Source organism: Nerophis lumbriciformis, linkage group LG12 (assembly GCF_033978685.3).
Source record: "Nerophis lumbriciformis linkage group LG12, RoL_Nlum_v2.1, whole genome shotgun sequence".
Lineage (NCBI taxonomy): Eukaryota > Metazoa > Chordata > Actinopteri > Syngnathiformes > Syngnathidae > Nerophis > Nerophis lumbriciformis.
The window spans coordinates 34416853-34438145 of record NC_084559.2 but is presented as its reverse complement, the minus strand read 5'-3'; the positions used below and the strand labels follow the sequence as shown (position 1 = coordinate 34438145).

At 41.3% G+C, this 21293-nt stretch overlaps 1 protein-coding gene across 1 annotated transcript in view; it reads left to right on the top strand.

Annotated features, from left to right (window-relative positions):
* Positions 1 to 21293, top strand: part of dnajb5 (DnaJ heat shock protein family (Hsp40) member B5) — a 30846-nt gene that overhangs the window by 1598 nt on the left and 7955 nt on the right. Inside the window, exons 2-3 of the mRNA XM_061986468.1 lie at positions 4078 to 4322; positions 10795 to 11447. Of these exons, the coding sequence (XP_061842452.1) occupies positions 4112 to 4322; positions 10795 to 11447 (864 nt within the window). The 5' untranslated portion in view covers positions 4078 to 4111. The remainder of the gene's footprint in view (positions 1 to 4077; positions 4323 to 10794; positions 11448 to 21293) is intronic.

Sequence of the window (21293 nt, the reverse complement as noted above, 5' to 3'; positions counted from 1 at the left end):
CTTGGATGCTAGTTCATTAATGTCGGGGCTCAGGCTTTGAGCTGAGGCAACCTTCATTATCGAACGAACACACACACACACACACACACACACACACACACACACACACACACACACACACACACACCTTATAGCGTCCCGGAAGAGTTAGTGCTGCAAAGGGTTCTGGGTATTTGTTCTGTTGTGTTTATGTTGTGTTACGGTGCGGATGTTCTCCCGAAATGTGTTTGTCATTCTTGTTTGGTGTGGATTCACAGTGTGGCGTATATTTCTAACAGTGTTAAAGTTGTTTATACGGCCACCCTCAGTGTAACCTGTATCGCTGTTGATCAAGTATGCGTTGCATTCACTTGTGTGTGCGTGCGAGCAGAAGCCGCACATATTATGCGACTGGGCCAGCACTCGTTGGACTGGATGAAAAGCGGACGTGACGATTTTCGGGAGGGGCACTGAAATTTGGGAGTCTCCCGGGAGGGTTGGCAAGTATGAGAACTAGCGGTGAATGCGGTGTTACCGCGGCACCGGCGCTGTATATAATCGGCGGGCCAGCTCTAGTGTTAATTTGATATTGCCTCAAGGACCAAGTGAAGGTACACGGCGGGCCAATTTTGTTTGAGAACCACTGATGTAACTAATGTCACATGAACACCATAACCTAATAAATTGTAAAAATGAACAAGTTTATTTGGACATCCCTCACAAAACCAAAACAGGAAATGGAACAAAAATAAAAGCGCTAGCCAGGAAGAAACACTTAACACAGGAAAACAACACACAAACTGTCTCGCAGATCATGACATAACATAGGGCTGGGCGATATGGACGAAAAAGTATATCTCGATATATTTTTGCCTAAACTTGATATTTGATACATATAGTTAAAGTACCAATGATTGTCACACACACTAGGTGTGGTGAAATTTGTCCTCTGCATTTGACCCATCCCTTGTTCACCCCCTGGGAGGTGAGGGGAGCAGTGGGCAGCAGCGGTGCCGCGCCCGGGAATCATTTTTGGTGATTTAACTCAAATTCCAACCCTTGATGCTGAGTGTCAAGCAGGGAGGTAATGGGTCCCATTTTTATAGTCTTTGGTATGACTCGGCCGGGGTTTGAACTCACGACCTACCGATCTCAGGGCGGACACTTTACCCACTAGGCCACTGAGTAGGTATATATCTCGATATATTTTCCGGTGAAAGTATACATATAAAGATGTTCATTTTTGAGCGAGATTCATTGAATTTGAAGTGAATGACAACTGTTCTGTAAACAGTCAGTGGCACTTTTATTAACCCAGTTAGTCAGGATGGGTATTAACAGCACAGAAAATACACTGTTTAAGTAGCACAAAATTACATAACATAAATAAAATATAAAAATATTATTTATACGTAAAATAAATAACATAGCTGTGCAAATAATACAAACTGTATCAAACTCAGATAAAAAAAATACATTTGCAGGCAGGCACTTTTTAATTCCCAGTCAACGATGTAATAGACTGTCACACACGTACGCCAAGTAAGTGAATTATCTTAATTGTGCGGCTATGATCTTCCTCACTTTGGCATACATTTTTGGCAGCATTTCTTGTGCAAAATATGGCCGGCTTGGCAACTCAAGAACAGTTTTGATTTGGGCTTACATGGTAAACAACTCAAATTAATGTCTTATCCAGAGGCATACATTTGTCCAAATGTGACCAAGTAGACGCATTGTGGGTGTCCTGGACGTCGTCTACATCGCTAAAAGAAAAATCTAAAGAAGAGAATCCCTCTGCCATCTTCCATTAGTTTTTTTAATATATAAATCGCCCGCTTGAATATTCCCTCTTCTTTTCTCCGACTCTCTCGTCATTTGGGATGTCTGTTGTGATTTCCCTTCCTGGTTCGATGACCCGCCCTATCTTGCCTCTGATTGGCCTGTCCCTAATATTTTGCCATAATCTCAACCAATCGCGACTCATCATAGTAAACAACCAACCAATCATGGATGTTCTTATATGCGCAAGCACGTCTTGGAAGGAGTAAGGGGAGGGGTTTAGTAGCCCATGAGAGGGAGTGGAGAGCGGGGGAGAATAAGGAACACAACAAATAAGCGGTGTTTGGTCATTTTAACATGAAATAAATTAGAGAGATATTATGATATTTTCTTAATTCATATCTTGTTTAAAAATATATCAATATATCTTCCAAATTCGACATATAGCTTACCCCTAACATAACATACGTATATGGTGAATTATAACTGTTTTCATGTTCATTTGTAAGTTTGAGGCCGTTTTTCCTGAAAGAAGAACAAGTTAGGTTAGAAGGTCATTGTGTCATCGCCTGGGGACATATTGACAAAATAATTGCAAGCTATACAAAACCTTGGGCTGTTATTTGAGCTATGATCAATGTATTTTGCTTTGTATTGATTTTTGACCTTACTGTATGTTACTAGTTCAATTTGACACAAACTCATCATCTTTCAGGCCACTGCCTGTCCATCAAGTTTGGAGACAGCTGATGTTGCAAACTAATTATTATCCTTTTTGTATTGACTTTGCTTTGATCTTCTCTTTAATGGAAAGTTATAATGCTATGAATGCAAGCAACATAAATGGTTAATATCAAATGTTTTTTTGTGTGTGATGTACATTGCAAGACTTTTTAGATTATAACTTTACATTACTTGAACAATTGACTAATAGTGATGGACTCTTGTGAAGGGAGAAGTCCGGCCCTCCCGGTCCTTGGATTTGTGGAAAATGTGGTCCTCAAAATAATTTGTTTACTATCCCAGAGCAACAACAATATCTTTGCTTTTTCCTAACCACAAATCATCTTAGTTATATTGTTTTTGATCTGAAACAACATCTTTTGAAAAAATAGGCTGAGAGAATCCCACTCTGAATATTCTGAACTCCTCTTCTGTGTTGTACGTCAGCATTGATGAGGTCTGCTGCTGCTCAGGTTTTCTTTAGACCGCAAAGTAGTTGAGCCTGGAGCAACAGGACTCTGCTGGTGAGAAGTCACATGATTGTACTGCATTATAGTATCAATTTTGACCAAATCCTATGTGACCAAATATGTCTCCCTCTCCAAGTAAAAGCTACTGTTAAATCAGCACTAAGTACCTTTTCAACCTTCATCAAATATTTTCATAACTTTTGGGATGATACATGGCCTGAGGGGGTCTGTATCACTTTCCCTGCCACGTAGCAACTTTGATGAGGGTGGAAGGAACTCTGCCACACAAAAAAACCCTAACCTTAAACCCAAAACAAACAAAGAAACGAAAAGTTTTGTCTTAAGAGACAAAAAAAAGAAAAACGGAGCTTACCCGGATAAAAGGACAGTCAGGATCAACATTGCCCCGGCTTTCACCTGCTGACGTGAGTTCTAAGATTAGGAGGAATTTCAGACCAATGCTGCCTTGGCTCTGTTCCTGTTGAATTAATAAGTGACTTTCGATGCCCAAAACAAAATGCTAATGTTAGCTATCGGAAATATGCGTGGTACCAATAAATAGCCACCAGCGTTATAGTTCCGCACTAATTCCTTCCAAAAAAAATCTCCCGCCGGTCTTTCTTTGCTTCGGACCTGCATCTGCCTCGATACATTCTTGGTAGTAGCGTCATGTGTGTAGCGCAATCCAAGATCCATCCATCCATCCATTTTCTACCGCTTGTCCCTTTTGGGGTAGCGGGGGGTGCTGGAGCCTATCTCAGCTGCATTCGGGCGGAAGGCGGGGTACACCCTGGACAAGTCGCCATCTCATCGCAGGGCCAACACAGATAGATAGACAACATTCACACTCACATTCACACACTAGGGACCATTTAGATAATTTCTTGATAATGTCTGATATTTAACATCAGCATTGCCATTAGAGACGTAATATTTTTGCCAATATAACAGCGGACATCAAGTCAGTTTGACGCTATGTGCGCTGGTCCTCATGTGAAACGTGGTTTTCCTCTGGCAAAACAGTACCGCTTTGGTCCACTGGCGCCGCCAAAATCAACCAAACCTGAAAGTTCTTAAGTTGGGCTTTTAAAACTCACAATACTGTATGTACTCTGTCCCACAGCCACAGGTCGAGTTGAAGCGGTGCGTGTACAGCCATGGGGAAGGACTACTACAAAACCCTGGGCATCCCCAAGGGCTCCAACGAGGAGGAAATCAAGAAGGCCTATCGCCGCATGGCCCTGCGCTTCCACCCTGACAAGAACACGGAGGCCAACGCGGAGGAGAAGTTCAAGGAGATTGCAGAGGCCTACGAAGTGCTTAGCGACCCGAAGAAGAGGCTGGTCTATGATCAGCTGGGTGAGGAAGGTAAGGCAAGAGTTGTAAGAGTATTGGAGTTAGTGAAGACCTTCTGATGGATTTACACAACATTAGGTACAGTAGCACAATCTAGTGAAATCTACTAAAAGAGCTGGATCAAGAATGTTATTTTTACAGAGATAATGCAAGAAAATGCAATAAAGATTTACACCACAATGATGAAATATCCTAATGTGGTATATTATTTGCTAGTGCCAATCAAAGTTTGTATTGTACAGGATCTTGTTGTGGATCTCATTAAATTGTGCAGATGGCTGCGGCTATCGATTAAGGGTGTGACTCTTTGGGCACCTAATGTTTCGATCCGATTCCTGGTTTCACGATTCGATTCAGAATCGATATTGATTTCAACACGATTCTCGATTCAAACCGGTTCTATACAAACCTGTTCTAATACTTTATATGATTTGGTATGATAATTACAATTAAACTTTTTCAAAGCAGGTTACAGATTAGAAAAGTTCCTTCTAATCGGGAAGAATAAGAATCGCGATTTGGATATGAATCAATTTTTTGTGCACCCATACTATCGATTATTTTAATCTATTGATTAGTTTGTTCGATTAATCAAGTAATCGAAAAAAACACACCTTATACCCTTAATATGTATTTTATGGGAAATAGTTGAAATAAACAAAAATGTTTTTGCTTGCCATAACCTTGATTCTTTTTTTTCTAACAAATGCACATTATCAACATTGAAATTGCACTTTTAACATCTGCATTAATACAACAACTCTCTGCTGTTTGTCGCCTCACAGATTATGGCCCCCACACACCACTGCTCTCATGTGCGCTCTATTGCAGAGGTCGTGCGGGATTTTTTTCCGCCTATTTAGTGTTCTGAGGCCTCCATGCGGTCCGAAATTGTATACATTTTTATTAGATAGACTCATTAAATTATTAATCAAAGCAACAGATTATGAATCAACGCTTTTTTTAAATCAAATTGACCGATTTAATAATTGCAGTACTGTACCTAATGTTGTGAGCAGTGAGTGTAGTTGTTGTTGAATTAGCTCATGAACAAACTTAGCATCCAAAATGTGAGTGGATGACTTTTGAGGCTCTCAGCCACTAAGCTTACAGACACATGGCTCAGATAGATGAGATATGAATAGCAGCAACTGCGGGACTTTGCATCTGTGGGTGTTTTGTGTCAAGCTGGGTGTGTGTGTGTTTAGGTGTGCGTGCGTGCGTGCGTGCGTGCGTGCGTGCGTGCGTGCGTGCGTGCGCACGGGCGTGCGTGCGTGCGTGCGTGTGTCCATGGCCTATTTGTGCTATGTATGCTGCAATACACACTGTTGTCTCTTTTGGACATTATTCCGCATCATTCTGCATCATGGTATAAATGTGCGTGTGTGTGTGTGTATATATATATATATATATATATATATATATATATATATATATATATATTTATATGCAAATCATATTTTTGATGTAGATGCCCATCTCTGCTGTACAGATTTACTTTAAAAAAGAAAAGTGTAGGATACTTCTCTTGTTGCATTATTTGATTTTATTGTTTTATTATTATTTGTTTGGATATATTTAGGAGCAGGAAGGGAAAATTGTGTAGACAAGACTATTATTTATATATATATATATATATATATATATATATATATATATATATATATATATATATATATATATATATATATATATATATATATACATACACACACATACAAAAAAGATACATTTATATATGTATATACTAAATATATATACAATATATGTTATATATTTGTATATACTGTATATATGAATGTATTTTTGTTGTATATATATATATATCCTGTATGTATATATGTATATATATATATATATACGGTATATGTATATATATATATATATATATATATATATATATATATATATATATATATATATATATATATATATATATATATATATATATATATATACAGGAGCTAGTGTGGGGAATTTTACTGTCATATTCCTGTCAGCAGCGAAGCAGGAAGCTTCTAGGAATATGTACAATGTAATTTATTATTTGACATTTTACACACGCTTCTTTACACTCATGTTTTGCCTATTGGGCAGGACGGCCCTGACAATAACCATAATAACACTCATCAATAATGGTCATGGGTGACCTGGATCCTATCTCAGCTGACTTTATATATATATATATATATATATATATATATATATATATATATATATATATATATATATATATATATATATATATATATATATATATATATACATACATACATACATACATACATACATACATACATACATACATACATACATACATACATACACACACATACATACATACATACATACACACACATACATACATACATACATACATACACACACATACATAAAAATATACATTTATATATTTATATACTGTATATATACATTTATTTTTGTTGTATGTATGTATATATATATAAAAAATAATTTTGTTGTGTATATATATATATATATATATATATATATATATATATATGTGTATATATATATATATATATATATATATATATATGAACGCCTCCCTAGGAAGGTGTTTCGGGCACGTCCGACCGGTAGGAGGCCACGGGGAAGACCCAGGACACGCTGGGAAGACTATCTCTCCCGGCTGCCCTGGGAACGCCTCGGGATCCCCCGGGAAGAGCTGGACGAAGTGGCTGGGGAGAGGGAAGTCTGCTGCCCCCGCGACCCGACCTCGGATAAGCGGAAGAAGATGGATGGATGGATGGATGGATATATATATATATATATATATATATATATATATATATATATATATATATATATATATATATATATATATATATATATTAGAGATGCGCGGTTTGCGGGCACAACCGCGGAGTCCGCGGATTACCCGCGGATCGGGCGGATGAAATTTAAAAAAATTAGATTTTATCCGCGGGTCGGGTCGGGTCGGGCGGTTGAATTAAAAAAAAATTAGATTTTAAATAGATTCAGGCGGGTGGCAGTTAAACCAATTCGGAAATATATATACATAGTTAAATGTTGTTACCCACATACGAAAAACGAGCAGGCACCTGCAGCATATGCCACAACAGAAGAAAAAAAAAAAAGAGATGGACACTTTTACGGAGCGGAGAAGGGACGCCTCGCCGGGGTCCGGGACCGAGGCCCCTTCCCCCGAGAGGGCCCCACCGGGAGCCGTAGCTGAGGCGAACCGCGAGAAGGGCCCGACGCACGTCCAGGGTCACCACCGCGCCCACCGCACCGACACCCCGCCTCGTCCGCCTTCGCCGCGGCCGGCGTCACGCGCAGCAGGTAAGCAGCTTACCTGCCCGCCACCCCCGTGGCCGGGGGCTCGTAACAGGGGTCACTCCGCGCACTCCGCGCGCGCAGCTTACCTGCCCGCCACCCCTGTTGCCGGGGGCGCGTAACAGGGGTCACTCCGCGCGCAGTGCGCTCACGAAAGGGGTGGGGCTCACCCTGGTTGATATAGACAGCAGGACGGTGGCCATGGAAGTCGGAACCCGCTAAGGAGTGTGTAACAACCCACCTGCCGAATCAACTAGCCCTGAAAATGGATGGCGCTGGAGCGTTGGGCCCATACCCGGCCGTCGCGGGCAGCGAGACGCGCTTGGAGGTGCGCTCAGCGCGGCTCCCATATGATTGCGCACTGGTGTGCGTCTGGGTCGTGACAGCGTGGCACGCGAATGTCTGTGCTGCATTGGATCAGTCTCCTTTCTTTAATAGGCAAAAGCTTTATAACCTCACTAATGCCTTGCATCGTCTATATTAGATATATAACAACGAGCGGGTGCGGGCGGGTGCGGTTCTGATCAAATGTTACATCGGGTGGATGGCGGATGGTTGACGACTTTCTGATGCGGTTGCGGATGAAATAATTGCCTATCCGCGCATCTCTAATATATATATATATATATATATATATATATATATATATATATATATATATATATATATATATATATATATATATATATATGTCTTAATAAGGTTATCCAAAAAAATAGTGCTCGATACCGTAGTAGAGCGCAATATATGTATGTGTGGGAAAAAAAATCACAAGACTATTTCATCTCTACAGGCCTGTTTCATGAGGGGGGGTACCCTCAATCGTCAGGAGATTTTAATGGGAGCATTCGCATACCATGGTTTATATAGGGCACAGAGTGGGTGGGTACAGGCTGGCCTAGGGGCGTGGTGATTGGCTCATGTGTTGCCTAGGAGGTGTTTCCGTCTATGGCGGCATGTTGTTACAATTTCGCTGCGCTTGTTGAGGGATGACAGGTCTGGACGGTAAATAATAAACAGTTTCTCTTTCAGCAAACACATTTGGGACCTCAAAGACAATAATGTTGAATATTCAATAACATGGCAAATTCTTGCATCCAGCACACCTTACAATAGTGGTAATAAAAGATGCAACCTATGCTTGAAAGAGAAACTGTTTATTATTTACCGTCCAGACCTGTCATCCCTCAACAAGCGCAGCGAAATTGTAACAACATGCCGCCATAGACGGAAACACCTCCTAGGCAACACATGAGCCAATCACCACGCCCCTAGGCCAGCCTGTACCCACCCACTCTGTGCCCTATATAAACCATGGTATGCGAATGCTCCCATTAAAATCTCCTGACGATTGAGGGTACCCCCCCTCATGAAACAGGCCTGTAGAGATGAAATAGTCTTGTGATTTTTTTTCCCACACATACATATATATATATATATATATATATATATATATATATATATATATATATATATATATATATATATATATATATATATATATATATATATATATATATATATACATATATGTGTATATATATATATATATATATATGTGTGTGTATATATATATATATATATATATATATATATACATTCATATATATATATATGTATATATATAGTGTATATATACAACAAAATACCTTCATATATACCGTATATACACATATATATATATATATATATATATATATATGTATATACGGTATATATGAATGTATTTTTGTTGTTATATACTGTATATATACATATATATATATGAATGTATATATATATATATATATATATATATATATACAATATATATATGAATTTATTTTTGTTGTGTATATATATACTGTATACATACATATATACATATATATGTATATATATGTGTATGTATATGTATGTATATATACAGTATATATACAACAAACATTCATATATACAGTATATACATATATTTATACAACATATATACAAAAATAAATGTATTTCTACAGTGTATACATATATAAATGTATATTTTTATGTATGTTTGTGTATAAATGTACATATATACAAAGTCAGCTGAGATAGGATCCAGGTCACCCATGACCATTATTGATGAGTGTTATTATGGTTATTGTCAGGGCCGTTCTGCCCAATAGGCAAAACATGAGCGTAAAGAAGCGTGTGTAAAGTGTCAAATAATAAATTACATTGTACCTATTCCTAGAAGCTTCCTGCTTCGCTGCTGACAGGAATATGACAGAAAAATTCCCCACACAGTCACACTAGCTCCTGTTGCGCATAGTATTAGTGCTTGTCTTGCAAGGCAGAGGTATTGAGTTCAAGTCCTGGTTGATGTTGATTTTGAAAAGTTTATAAAACTGTGTTTTATGATGTTAACATTTTCGCACCCCAATTAATTATTTCTTACGTTATCATTCATTTATTTGTTTGAGTACTAAAATGCATTAGATCAAATTATAGTTTGATTTAAAAAGTATGAAAAATATTTCACCTTAATAAAAAGTGTGATTATTTTGATTGGGGAGGTAGGACCTCCAAATAAAATTGTGCTTAGGGTCTCAATTTAGCCTGTGGCCCTGGGTATTCTTATATGAATTATTAGAGATTACTGGTATTAATGATAAATCGCAGTAAAACTCTTGACGGGTTATTACTACCCTTTCAAACTATCATAAAACTGTGATCGATAACCACAATTTGATGAACTCGTAGACTGGTGATACTATCGTGTTGATCGCTAGCTAGCTGCTAAGGCGCTGATCGCTAGCGAGCAGCTGGCGCAGCTGATCACTAGCTTGTAGTTGATGCCGGTAATTGCTAGGTAGCAGCTAGTGCCACTAATCGCTAGCTGGCTTGAACGCTAACATCAAAACAAGAGACTTATAGATAGCGTGGTAAATATGAAGATTTATATTGTATATCTGTGTTTTGTTTTTTTTAATTATTTAACTTTCATGTATTATTTATTTTTATGGTATTTATTTATTTATTTTAATTAAAGCTTGGTATAAAGATTTCAGCGTGGGTATAAGCAGCCCACTTTGTGAGCACATTCAACAATACCATAAGAATACCGATAATTGTGATAAATCTGGTCACAAAATAACCGTGATATAAAATGTTCATATCACTACAAGAGGTATCAACTTCTTCTTTGCAGGTTTAAAGACAGGAGGCAGCAGCTCTTCGGGTGTTCCTGGTACCTCAACACACCACTACACCTTCCATGGAGACCCCCATGCCACCTTCGCCTCCTTCTTTGGTGGCTCCAACCCCTTCGACATGTTTTTTAGTGCAAACCGCAGCCACGGCCGCGGCAACGGCTTCTCCTTCCACAACGACCACAATAACGACCCCGAGCAGGAAGTGGACATGGAGGAGGATGACTCTTTCGCTCACTTCGGTAGGCACTTCGTTTTTCCTGGAGGGGTGAACAACGGGGAAGGTCGCAGAAGGAAGGGTGGACCCTCGGAGCGCCGGGGGGCAGCTCGAAAACAGCAGGACCCCCCGGTGGTCCACGAGTTGAAGGTCTCGCTGGAAGAGATCTTCCACGGCTGCACAAAACGCATGAAGATCACTCGCCGCAGGCTGAATCCGGATGGAAGGACTTTGAGGGCCGAGGACAAGATTCTCAATATTGTGATCAAGAAAGGCTGGAAGGAAGGGACCAAGATCACCTTCCCCAGGGAAGGAGACCAGACCCCTGAGAACATCCCTGCTGACATTGCCTTTGTGCTTAAAGACAAGGGGCATGTCCACTTCAAGAGAGACGGTTCCAATATAATTTTCACCTGCAAGATTAGTCTCAAAGAGGTGCGTCACCCTTTTTTATCTCCTCACTCATGCATGACATAAATTCACAAGGCCACTTAATAATCCTATTTGGTAAGGAAAAGTCAAACACAAATACAAATAGACAGAGTACATATTGAAAGAGTAAAATAAATCACATTTTTGGGAGTAATATTAGATGATAAAACAAACTGGACATCCCATATAAATAATATAGAAAATAAGGTGGCAAGCAACGTTCCCATTAAGGTGCGCACCTGTGCAATTGCGCACTGCTCACGCATCCTCTGCGCAAGGCAAATCTATGCCACGAACAAAATGAAATAAAAAAAATAAGCGCATAACAATTTTCAATGTAACTGACAACACGCAGCCACGACAGAGAAAACAGTTTTCGTCATCATTGTTCAATCAAAGCAATCAATCAATCAATCAAAGTTTATTTATATAGCCCTTAATCCCAAGTGTCTCAAAGGGCTGCACAAACCACAACGACATCCTCGGCTCAGATCCAACATCAAGGCAAGAAAAAACTCAACCCGATGGGATACAATGAGAAACCTTGGAGGGGACCGCAAATGTGGGGACCGCCCGCTTGGGCGACCGGCGCAATGGACGTCGAGTGGATCAAGTTAATAGTGTGAGAGTCCAGTCCATAGTGGGTCCCGACTTAAAACCTTTAGCATATCAGTATGTGGAGTTAAATAATGGAATGGATTAAGTAAAGAAGTCAAACAATGTACTAATATAATCCAGTTTAAGAGGCTGTTCAAACTACAAGTGTTTACATAATACAAAGAAGAAGAATTATGATGAACGTCATGAATTTATTGAAAATAAGATATGGTGCATCTATTTAAGTGAATCATAACTGATAACTTATGAGGAGAACTACTGTATTTAGAACAGGAAGTAAACAAATGTGTTAGTAATTGTTATGAAGTGAAAAGGGGAGAGAATTAGTTAAACCTTGCTTCTTCCTATTCCTTTTTGGACATGTTGTGAAGAAGAATGAAAATATGTAGAATATGTGATGTATTATATTGATACTGTATACATGTTCGAAATACATTTCAACCAACCACTTCATTAGGGACTTGTCCAGGGTGTACCCCGCCTTCTGCCCGAGTGCAGCTGGGATAGGCTCCAGCACCTCCCGCGACCCCGAGAGGGACAAGGGGTAGAAAATGGACGGATTGATGGCACTTCATTAGGTACTCCGCTGACGTGAAAAATAGGGCTGTATTAACCCAATAATGTAAATTAATCCGTCGTCATTATCAATCTGATTAAAATGTGTAATGCAATTAACCTAGATTAAAAATCTCTAAAATGTCTCTGGCAACGCATTTCAGGCAGTTTGTCCAAGTAATCATCGCACATGTGCAATTGAGCAATTGATCTCAGATCCCCTGATGTGGGATCTGAGCCGAGGATGTCGTTGTGGCTTGTGCAGCCCTTTGAGACACTTGTGATTAAGGGCTAAAAAATTTTACCTTGATGGATTGACTTTGATTCATCGGGTAGTGTCGGGCTGCAGAACCAAACAAGTCAATATGGAAGATAATAAACAGCAAGTTCGCCCTCTTCATGGCAAATTTGAGTACGAAAAAACGTGACGCAACAGTTGACCGACATAAAGTATTATTATTTTCACAAAGCACTTCCATCTTATAAAAGCACATTAATAACACAAATCGAGGTCTATATTAATGTGGATAAATGTTTGTTTAGAAAAACAAACATGAACATGATGTTAAAGGTATTTAATAAACAGGTTAGGTGAATACCTGCATATATTAATTTCTTTCTTTAGTCTCCTTGATTAGTCAAAATGAAACATGATTAATATAAAATGAAAATTAATATTTAATCGTGGTGAATCAAAATTAATGAATAGCAACCCTGTGATTAATCTTAATAACAAATATAATGGTTTGACAGCCCTAGTAAAAATATAAAAACATATTAGTTAGGGGTACTGAAAATAATCCATTCACATCCGAATCGCGATTCTTAGTTATTACTTAATTGTTTTCAAGAATTTATGTTTTTTAAAGAATCAATTCTTGAAAATATGTTTTTTAGGGCATTTCTCCACTCATACGTCAAGAGGCAAGAGGAGATTTTGTAACCAGCAATCTGCTTTGAAAAGGTTTTAATATAATTTTATACCAAATAATATATTGCGATAATCGGTTTGAATCGAGAATCACTACAAGGCAGAAAATCAGCCAAGAAAAGTAATTAAAAGTTTTAATGAAATAAAAAAAATATATAATACTAGAATTGCATTTTTATACGGGCAGCACGGTGGAAGAGGGGTTAGTGCATCTGCCTCACAATACGAAGGTCCTGAGTAGTCTTGGGTTCAATCCCGGGCTCGGGATCTTTCTGTGTGGAGTTGGCATGTGACTGTGTGGGTTCCCTCCGGGTACTCCGGCTTCCTCCCACCTCCAAAGACATGCACCTGGGGATAGGTTGATTGGCAACACTAAATTGGCCCTAGTGTGTGAATGTGAGTGTGAATGTTGTCTGTCTATCTGTGTTGGCCCTGCGATGAGGTGGAGACTTGTCCAGGGTGTACCCCGCCTTCCGCCCGATTGTAGCTGAGATAGGCTCCAGCGCCCCCCGCGACCCCGAATGGATTAAGCGGTAGAAAATGGATGGATGGATGGGCATTTTTATACATTGAATAACATTTTAGAAAAAGTTACCAAATTAAAAAAAAAAAAAAATGTAATAATATAATGCGCCATAAAAATGAAACTTAAAATGAAACTTTAAATACGCAAACATTGTTTCTGCACATGCACATTAAAGCGGTGGCGAGTGGGTATTGTGATCTGTGTAGCGGTGAACAGTGGAGATTTATTTTTCATGTTAAAAGGGCAATTTCATGTTGATGATGTGCATTTTTCAGAAAAAAAAAGAATAAAAATAATTCAGGAAAAAAAAAAAAAAGTAATAGCCTGCAAACAGAAAAAATTCTAACAAACTAATGGGCTAGTTTACTGCAGGGGTGTCAAACTGGTTTTCATTGAGGGCCACATGACAGGTATGGCTGCCCATAAAAAGGGCCACTTGTAACCACGAATAAAATATGAATTTGCCTCTATGCATTTGATTTTTGTATGTATTGTTTACATACACTGTAAATACAAATCTGTAGATTTTACGGTAAAAAACAGTTAACTCAATACCACCATTTTTTTTTAAATGTGGTACTATTTTTCCTTTTACAATATTACACTGTAAAACCAACTGTAGATTTAAAACAAATTGCAGCTCACCTATCAGAATTTTGCCATGAAAAAACAGCAGTAGAGTTTTTTCAATGTACAGTAAAATGCTGTAAAAAAACACCTTAAATTTTTACCGTAAAATATATTGTCATTTTTACAGTGTACAATTTGATAGATATCTTGCTTTGAAATCATAAGCAGATATTTAGGTATTTATCTGTATTTTCATAAAGGAAATAGTTTGAAATGTATGATAGTATAATATTTGTTGTAATATTGGATAATATTAAAGTTTAAAACGTATGCAATTTCATAGAGTACATATATTTGTTTTTGTCAAAAAGAAAAGAACAAAGACATTTACCGTACTTTTCGGACCGTAGGGCACACCGACTTTAAGGCGCACTGCCTATTCAAGTGTATTTTCATACAAAAGGCGCACCGGATTATAAGGCGCATTAAAGGGGACATATTATGACAACACTTCCTTGTGGTCTACATAACATGTAATGGTGGTTCTTTGGGTCAAAATGTTGCATAGATTATGTTTTACAGACCATCTTCAAGCCACTTTCTGACCGTCTCTCCAGGATGCGGCGTTTTGTGGGCGGTCTTATTTTATGTGGCTGACCTTCGACAGCATCTTCTCCTCGTCATCTTTGTTGTCCTGGTAATTTTTAGCACTTCCATAGCGAGTCTACTGACAGATATAAGTTCTAACTCTACGCTGCCTTATATTAGAAATGGCAACAGCGGAGGATGAATGCCCCACAATAAGAGGATAGAGAAAAAGTATGATCTTATTGACGTACAGCGCGGACTATAAACTTTTGAGACTTATGCAGATCCCAAACACACAACAGCAAGTACTAATAGGTAAGAAAAGTTGGTTTTGCATAATAGGTTGAAACAAAATTCCAGATAATATGTCTACTAATAGGCGCCATTCTGGGGTCCACATACACGCACATTAATTATACCTGTATGTTGAAGCACAGTACAGCTGACTATGGTAGCCGTAATGCTCCGACAATCCATCAAGCTGTACGACTTCGTGGCTTACCAAAGTCAGACTAAAACATTTTGATAGATTTTTGAGTGCCGTGTGTAACGTATATTCTCAATGAAACGTCAAAGTTTTGGTCTTGCTTCATTTATTCATTCATTTAGTCAGTCAACCTGCAGTCCACACATATTTTTTATGATTGACTGCCACCTTCTGGTTACACTTATTATTACATCATGTACCAAATAAAATTACTCCGAGGTTAACCAGAATTAAAACATACATTAGGCGCACCGGGTTACAAGGCACACTGTCGATTTTTGACAAAATAAAAGGATTTTAAGTGCCCCTTATAGTCCAAAAAATGTGGTAGTCAGAAAATATAAAGTACTTTATTGGCGCATATTAGATCCAGATCTGGCCCCGGGCCTTAAGTTTGACACCTGTGCACTGTATTACTAAACTAATAGTAGCCTCAGTATATCACTAGATAAAAAAAAATTTAAACTGTAAAGCATCAATAATCTTGTATGCTATGGCCATTAAGTGCACTTTCACATCCCTTCTTTTCACTCAGCCTTGGGGGCATCCTGTCGCACTATTGTGGTAATAAATAAAATGATAAATGGGTTATACTTGTTTAGCGCTTTTCTACCTTCAAGGTACTCAAAGCACTTTGACAGTATTACCACATTCACCCATTCACACACACATTCACACACTGATGGCGGGAGCTGCCATGCAAGGTGGGGATTGAACCCCAGTAACCAGCAACACTCCGAGTGCTAGCACGGCCACTCTACCAACTTCGCCACACCGTAATGGTGGGTCCTTGTGTGAGCCGCCGTGCTACTTCCATTCTGTGTGCTTTGTAAATAGAAGCACGCAGCTCCATAGAAGGCTGCACGCGCTCGACGTAAACACGCATGGAGACTGCCTCTGCAAGTGTATTTGCAAACACTTTTAGTAGTCAAAGATAGACTGGAGTGTGACGGTTGTCTGCAATTACTCTGACTGGCACATTTAATTAGCTGCCGCCCACAAGGCGGATGAGTGCTGCACGACTCAGACTTCTTAGTCTGTGAACTACACACATTTGAATGTCTCTAATAGGGCTCCCACTCACAGGTTTGCAATGGCTAAGTGGCAGATGTTCTCCAAGATGTCAGAGCTGTTATTAGGACTCAAGTCAAACCGATTTTATGCAGTTTTCTTCTTAGAAAAAGTTCAGACTCACCTTATGTTCTGGGAACATATTAGAGTGTGTCGTCTTGTCATGTCTGTGTGATCATGTTTTGTTTTGGTTGTGTTCGGTTTGGTTTTTGGACTCGTTGTGCACTCTTGTTTGTTTTGTTTCCATGACAACCCATTAGTTTTCACCTGTCCTCATGTCACGCTCCTGATTAATTTGGACTCACACACCTGTCATTAATCATGTTCAAGACTATTTAAGCCGATAGTTGCCAGGAAGTCAGCCTGGCGACATTAACCCTGTTTGACTTCTGCTACCCATGTTACCCATGCTACCATAGTTCCATGCCAAGTGAGTTTTGTCTATTTTCATGTTCCTAGTAAGTTTTTGTTTATTGTCCATAGTTTTGCCTTCATGGTAGTTTTTGTTTCTTAGCCAAGTTTATCTCCGCTTTGAGCGCGCCTTTTGTTTGTACCCTTTTTGTAGTTAGTGTTAAAAGAAAATGATGTCCTTACCTTCACGCCATGTCCACTTCTATTCTTGCATCTCGGGAAAACAAACACCCCATAGTCCACGTCCTGACACGTCTATTATGTGCATTATCATAAAACCTGCACAATTATGATTATACTGCACAGCCAAAGACTTCAGACTTAAGAGTGATGCGGCTCAATTAGGGATTGCGAAGAGAAATGATGGGTGGAAGGAGGTTGGTGGAATATTAGGGGAATATTAGGGAAGTAGGTCATGTGATTCAATATGTAGGTTTAGGCGATATGGCCTAAAATCTGTATCACGATATATATTGCATCCTCTCGCAATAACGATATACTGTATATCACGATATATTTAATTAAGTATATAAATTATATTGAACCATTTCAAAACAGGTTACAAATGCTCCTAATTTGCCTGCTGATGTAACATATTGCGTAATAGTTAGTTATATTATTTTCTCAAAACTATTAATCTACTTGATAATTTGCTGTTAATAGCTGATTATTTCTGTTAGAATATGATTCAATATACGCTACTGTTTAAGAAGTGCTAATTGCCTTGTTTGTACCCTTTTTGTAGTTAGTGTTAAAAGAAAATGATGTCCTTACCTTCACGCCATTATGAAGTGTGACTCGTGTCATTTTTGTTTTTTAGTTGCGTTAAAGTCAGTTGTTTAACGCACCTGCTCCAGTTCCTGTTGGTGACGAAACAAACGATGAGTTTGTTTCGTCACCATGGATACTTGATTTTCACCTGCCTTGCACGCGCACCTGTTGAGAGACGCTATTTAAGCCTACCTTTGTTTGTCACTCATTCTGCCTTCGTTGTGTTTGCTCCATGCCACTATCGCGTGAGTTTTTGAGTTCCCTGTCTTTTGCCTATGCTAAGAAGTTGTACCTTAGCTTCCCGTGTGCTAGGCACGCATCCCTGTTGTTTTGTTCATTGAATGATTTATGAGAAATAAATCACTTCCTACCTTTACGCTGTCGTCCGGAGCCGTTCTTGCGTTGGAAGAACAACCCCGCAGCAAGCTGCGACCCCCACGTGACAGAACGAAGGCAGCTGACGTTCTTCCGCAGACCGGCCACGACGAGGAGATGGAGACGCGCTGGCGAGGACGGAAGCCAGCCAAAAAGACTTCGTTTCGCCGCCAAAATGCGTCGCTCCCCCAAACTCCTCCTCCGGACAGCAACATTCCTCTATCAGACCAGTATTCCTCGCCGCCGAACTTTGGTAATCCAATTCATCACTTTGCCAAACAGTTCACTACATGGGCGGTCGAAAGAATGCACTCTTGCTCTGATGACGTCACTGAACCGGCGCTTGGCGATGACCTCATTCTGCCAACGTCATCAAAGGAAGTCACGGATCAGGATTTTTTTTTTTTGCCTTCTGTCACCCGTTGTCAGCCACCTCCTACAGACTTTATTCCAAAAATAAAGTATTATCAGGACATTTTGTTGAAAGCTAGATTTAGTCAACCTCAGTCACCTCCACCCCCAGTGACTCTGACTCCGCCCCTATGGTCCATAGCCCCGCCCACGTCACAGACTTTGTCTTCCCTGTCTCCTCGTCACTCTCCTGTTGGAAGGAAAGATGAACATTTTGGACAATTTAGAGGGGAGAATTCCGCCCCCCTCCTGACCTCCCGCCACTCCCACTTAAAGACTGTTCCAGACCGCAAGGAGCGCGTCTGGTATCCGCCCCTTGAGGGGGGGGGGGCCGGGAGCTGTGCTGGTGGGGCTGCTCAGCTGCGCCCAGCCAGGCAGCAACCTCCATCCCGGCCGCCGCCACCAGTCTTTCGGTCTGCCAAGCCGCAACCTCCGGCCCGTCCTCCACCGCCAGTCCGTCGGCATGCCAAGCCGCAACCCCCAGCTAGACCACCTCCGCCATGCTCATGGCTAATCTCAGCCCGGGTGGGCCTGCAGACGCCACCATCATCTCCGGGGGGCCTGCAGACGCCACCATCATCTCCGGTGGGCCTGCAGACCCCACCATCATCTCCGGTGGGCCTGCAGACGCCACCATCATCTGCGGTGGGCCTGCAAACGCCACCATCATCTCCGGTGGGCTTGCAGACGCCACCATCATCTCCGGTGGGCTTGCAGACGCCACCATCATCTCCGGTGGGCTTGCAGACGCCACCATCATCTCCGGTGGGACTGCAGACGCCACCATCTCCAGTTCCTGTTCCTCAGCTAGCACCTGCTCCAGTTCCTGTTCCTCGGCTAGCACCTGCTCCAGTTCCTGTTCCTCGGCTAGCACCTGCTCCAGTTCCTGTTCCTCGGCTAGCACCTGCTCCAGTTCCTGCTCCTCGGCTAGCACCTGCTCCGGTTCCTGTTCCTCGGCTAGCACCTGCTCCAGTTCCTGCACCTCGGCTGACACCTGTTCCTGGACCCCGGCTAGCACATCTTCCTGCTCCTCGGCTAGCACCTGCTCCAGTTCCTGCTCCTCGGCTAGCACCTGCTCCAGTTCCTGCACCCCGGCTAGCACCTGTTCCTGCTCCTCAGCTAGCTCCTGTACCTGCACCACGCCAAGCTTCTCCGCCTGTGCCCGCACCACGCCAAGCTTCGCCACCCGTGCCCGCACCACGCCAAGCTTCGCTGCCCGTGCCCGCACCACGCCAAGCTTCGCCGCCTGTGCCCGCACCACGCCAAGCTTCGCCACCTGCACCTGCGTCCACGCCTGACTCGTCTGCTGCTGCATCCACGCCTGACTCGTCGTCTGCGCCCAAGCCTGCCACGATGACGACGACGCCGTCGCGCCCACCTCCCCGTCGACCACGGATGTGGCCGCTCCCTGGTCGTCCGCCTCGCCAAGTGCGCCCACCTCCCCGTCGGCCACGAATGGGGCCATTCCCGGGTCGCCCGCCTCGCCTGCTGCAGCGGCGTTCCACTCGCCGCCGCCGCTTGACTTTGCCTCGGTGGATTCGGGGACACTTGGCCTGGCGACCCACTGCCAAGTCCTCCCTCCGCCCTCCCGTGACTTTTGACCCTGCTTGTTTTTTTATGGACATCTAGTATCTGTCCTTGAGGAGGGGATACTGTCATGATCCGTGGTCCGGATCATGTTTTTGTGTTTTCTGTTAGTTTTGGACTCCTTTTGTTGTTACTCGTGCACCTGTGAGTTTGTTTCGTCACCATGGTTACTTGATTTTCACCTGCCTTGCACGCGCACCTGTTGCTCATCAGAGACGCTATTTAAGCCTACCTTTGTTTGTCACTCATTCTGCCTTCGTTGTGTTTGCTCCATGCAACTATCGCGTGAGTTTTTGAGTTCCCTGTCTTTTGCCTATGCTAAGAAGTTGTACCTTAGCTTCCCGTGCGCTAGGCACACAAATGGATTGATGGATGGGCTAGAAAGGACAGATTAAAAGAAAATAAATACATTTAAAAAATGTTTTATTTTTGGGGGGTTTTTTTACTCGGGACTACCCGCGGGCCGGATTTTGGACGCTGACGGGTCGTGTCTGGCCCGCGGGCCGTAGTTTGGGGACCCCTGGCTTAGTGTGAGTGAGACAGTGATGACATTTCCATGCACTAAAATTGTCTGATTTCTCAAATAGTTTGCTTTTTTGTATTTTCATAAATGTGAAGTCCCAGTGTCCATGCACTCTCTTTAATGCGACTATTGGTCATACGCCATGTGCCTCCCGTACACCCGGGGGCTTATTTCCATTTAGCGCAGACAAGACATTTGCGGCTCCTCACAAGTCAACAGCCCAGTTCTCGTTGAATCTGATGTCCGCTGTAATATTGGCACAGGTTACAAATAGTACGTCTCTAATGGCTATGCTGATGTCTAATGGAAGACACCATCAAGAAATGATTTTAGATTGTGCCACGAACATGAGACTATACCAAAACGGTCTCAGGGTTGTGGATGCGGGTCCGCAGCAAAGACTGGTGGGAGGGAGTTGTTTTGAA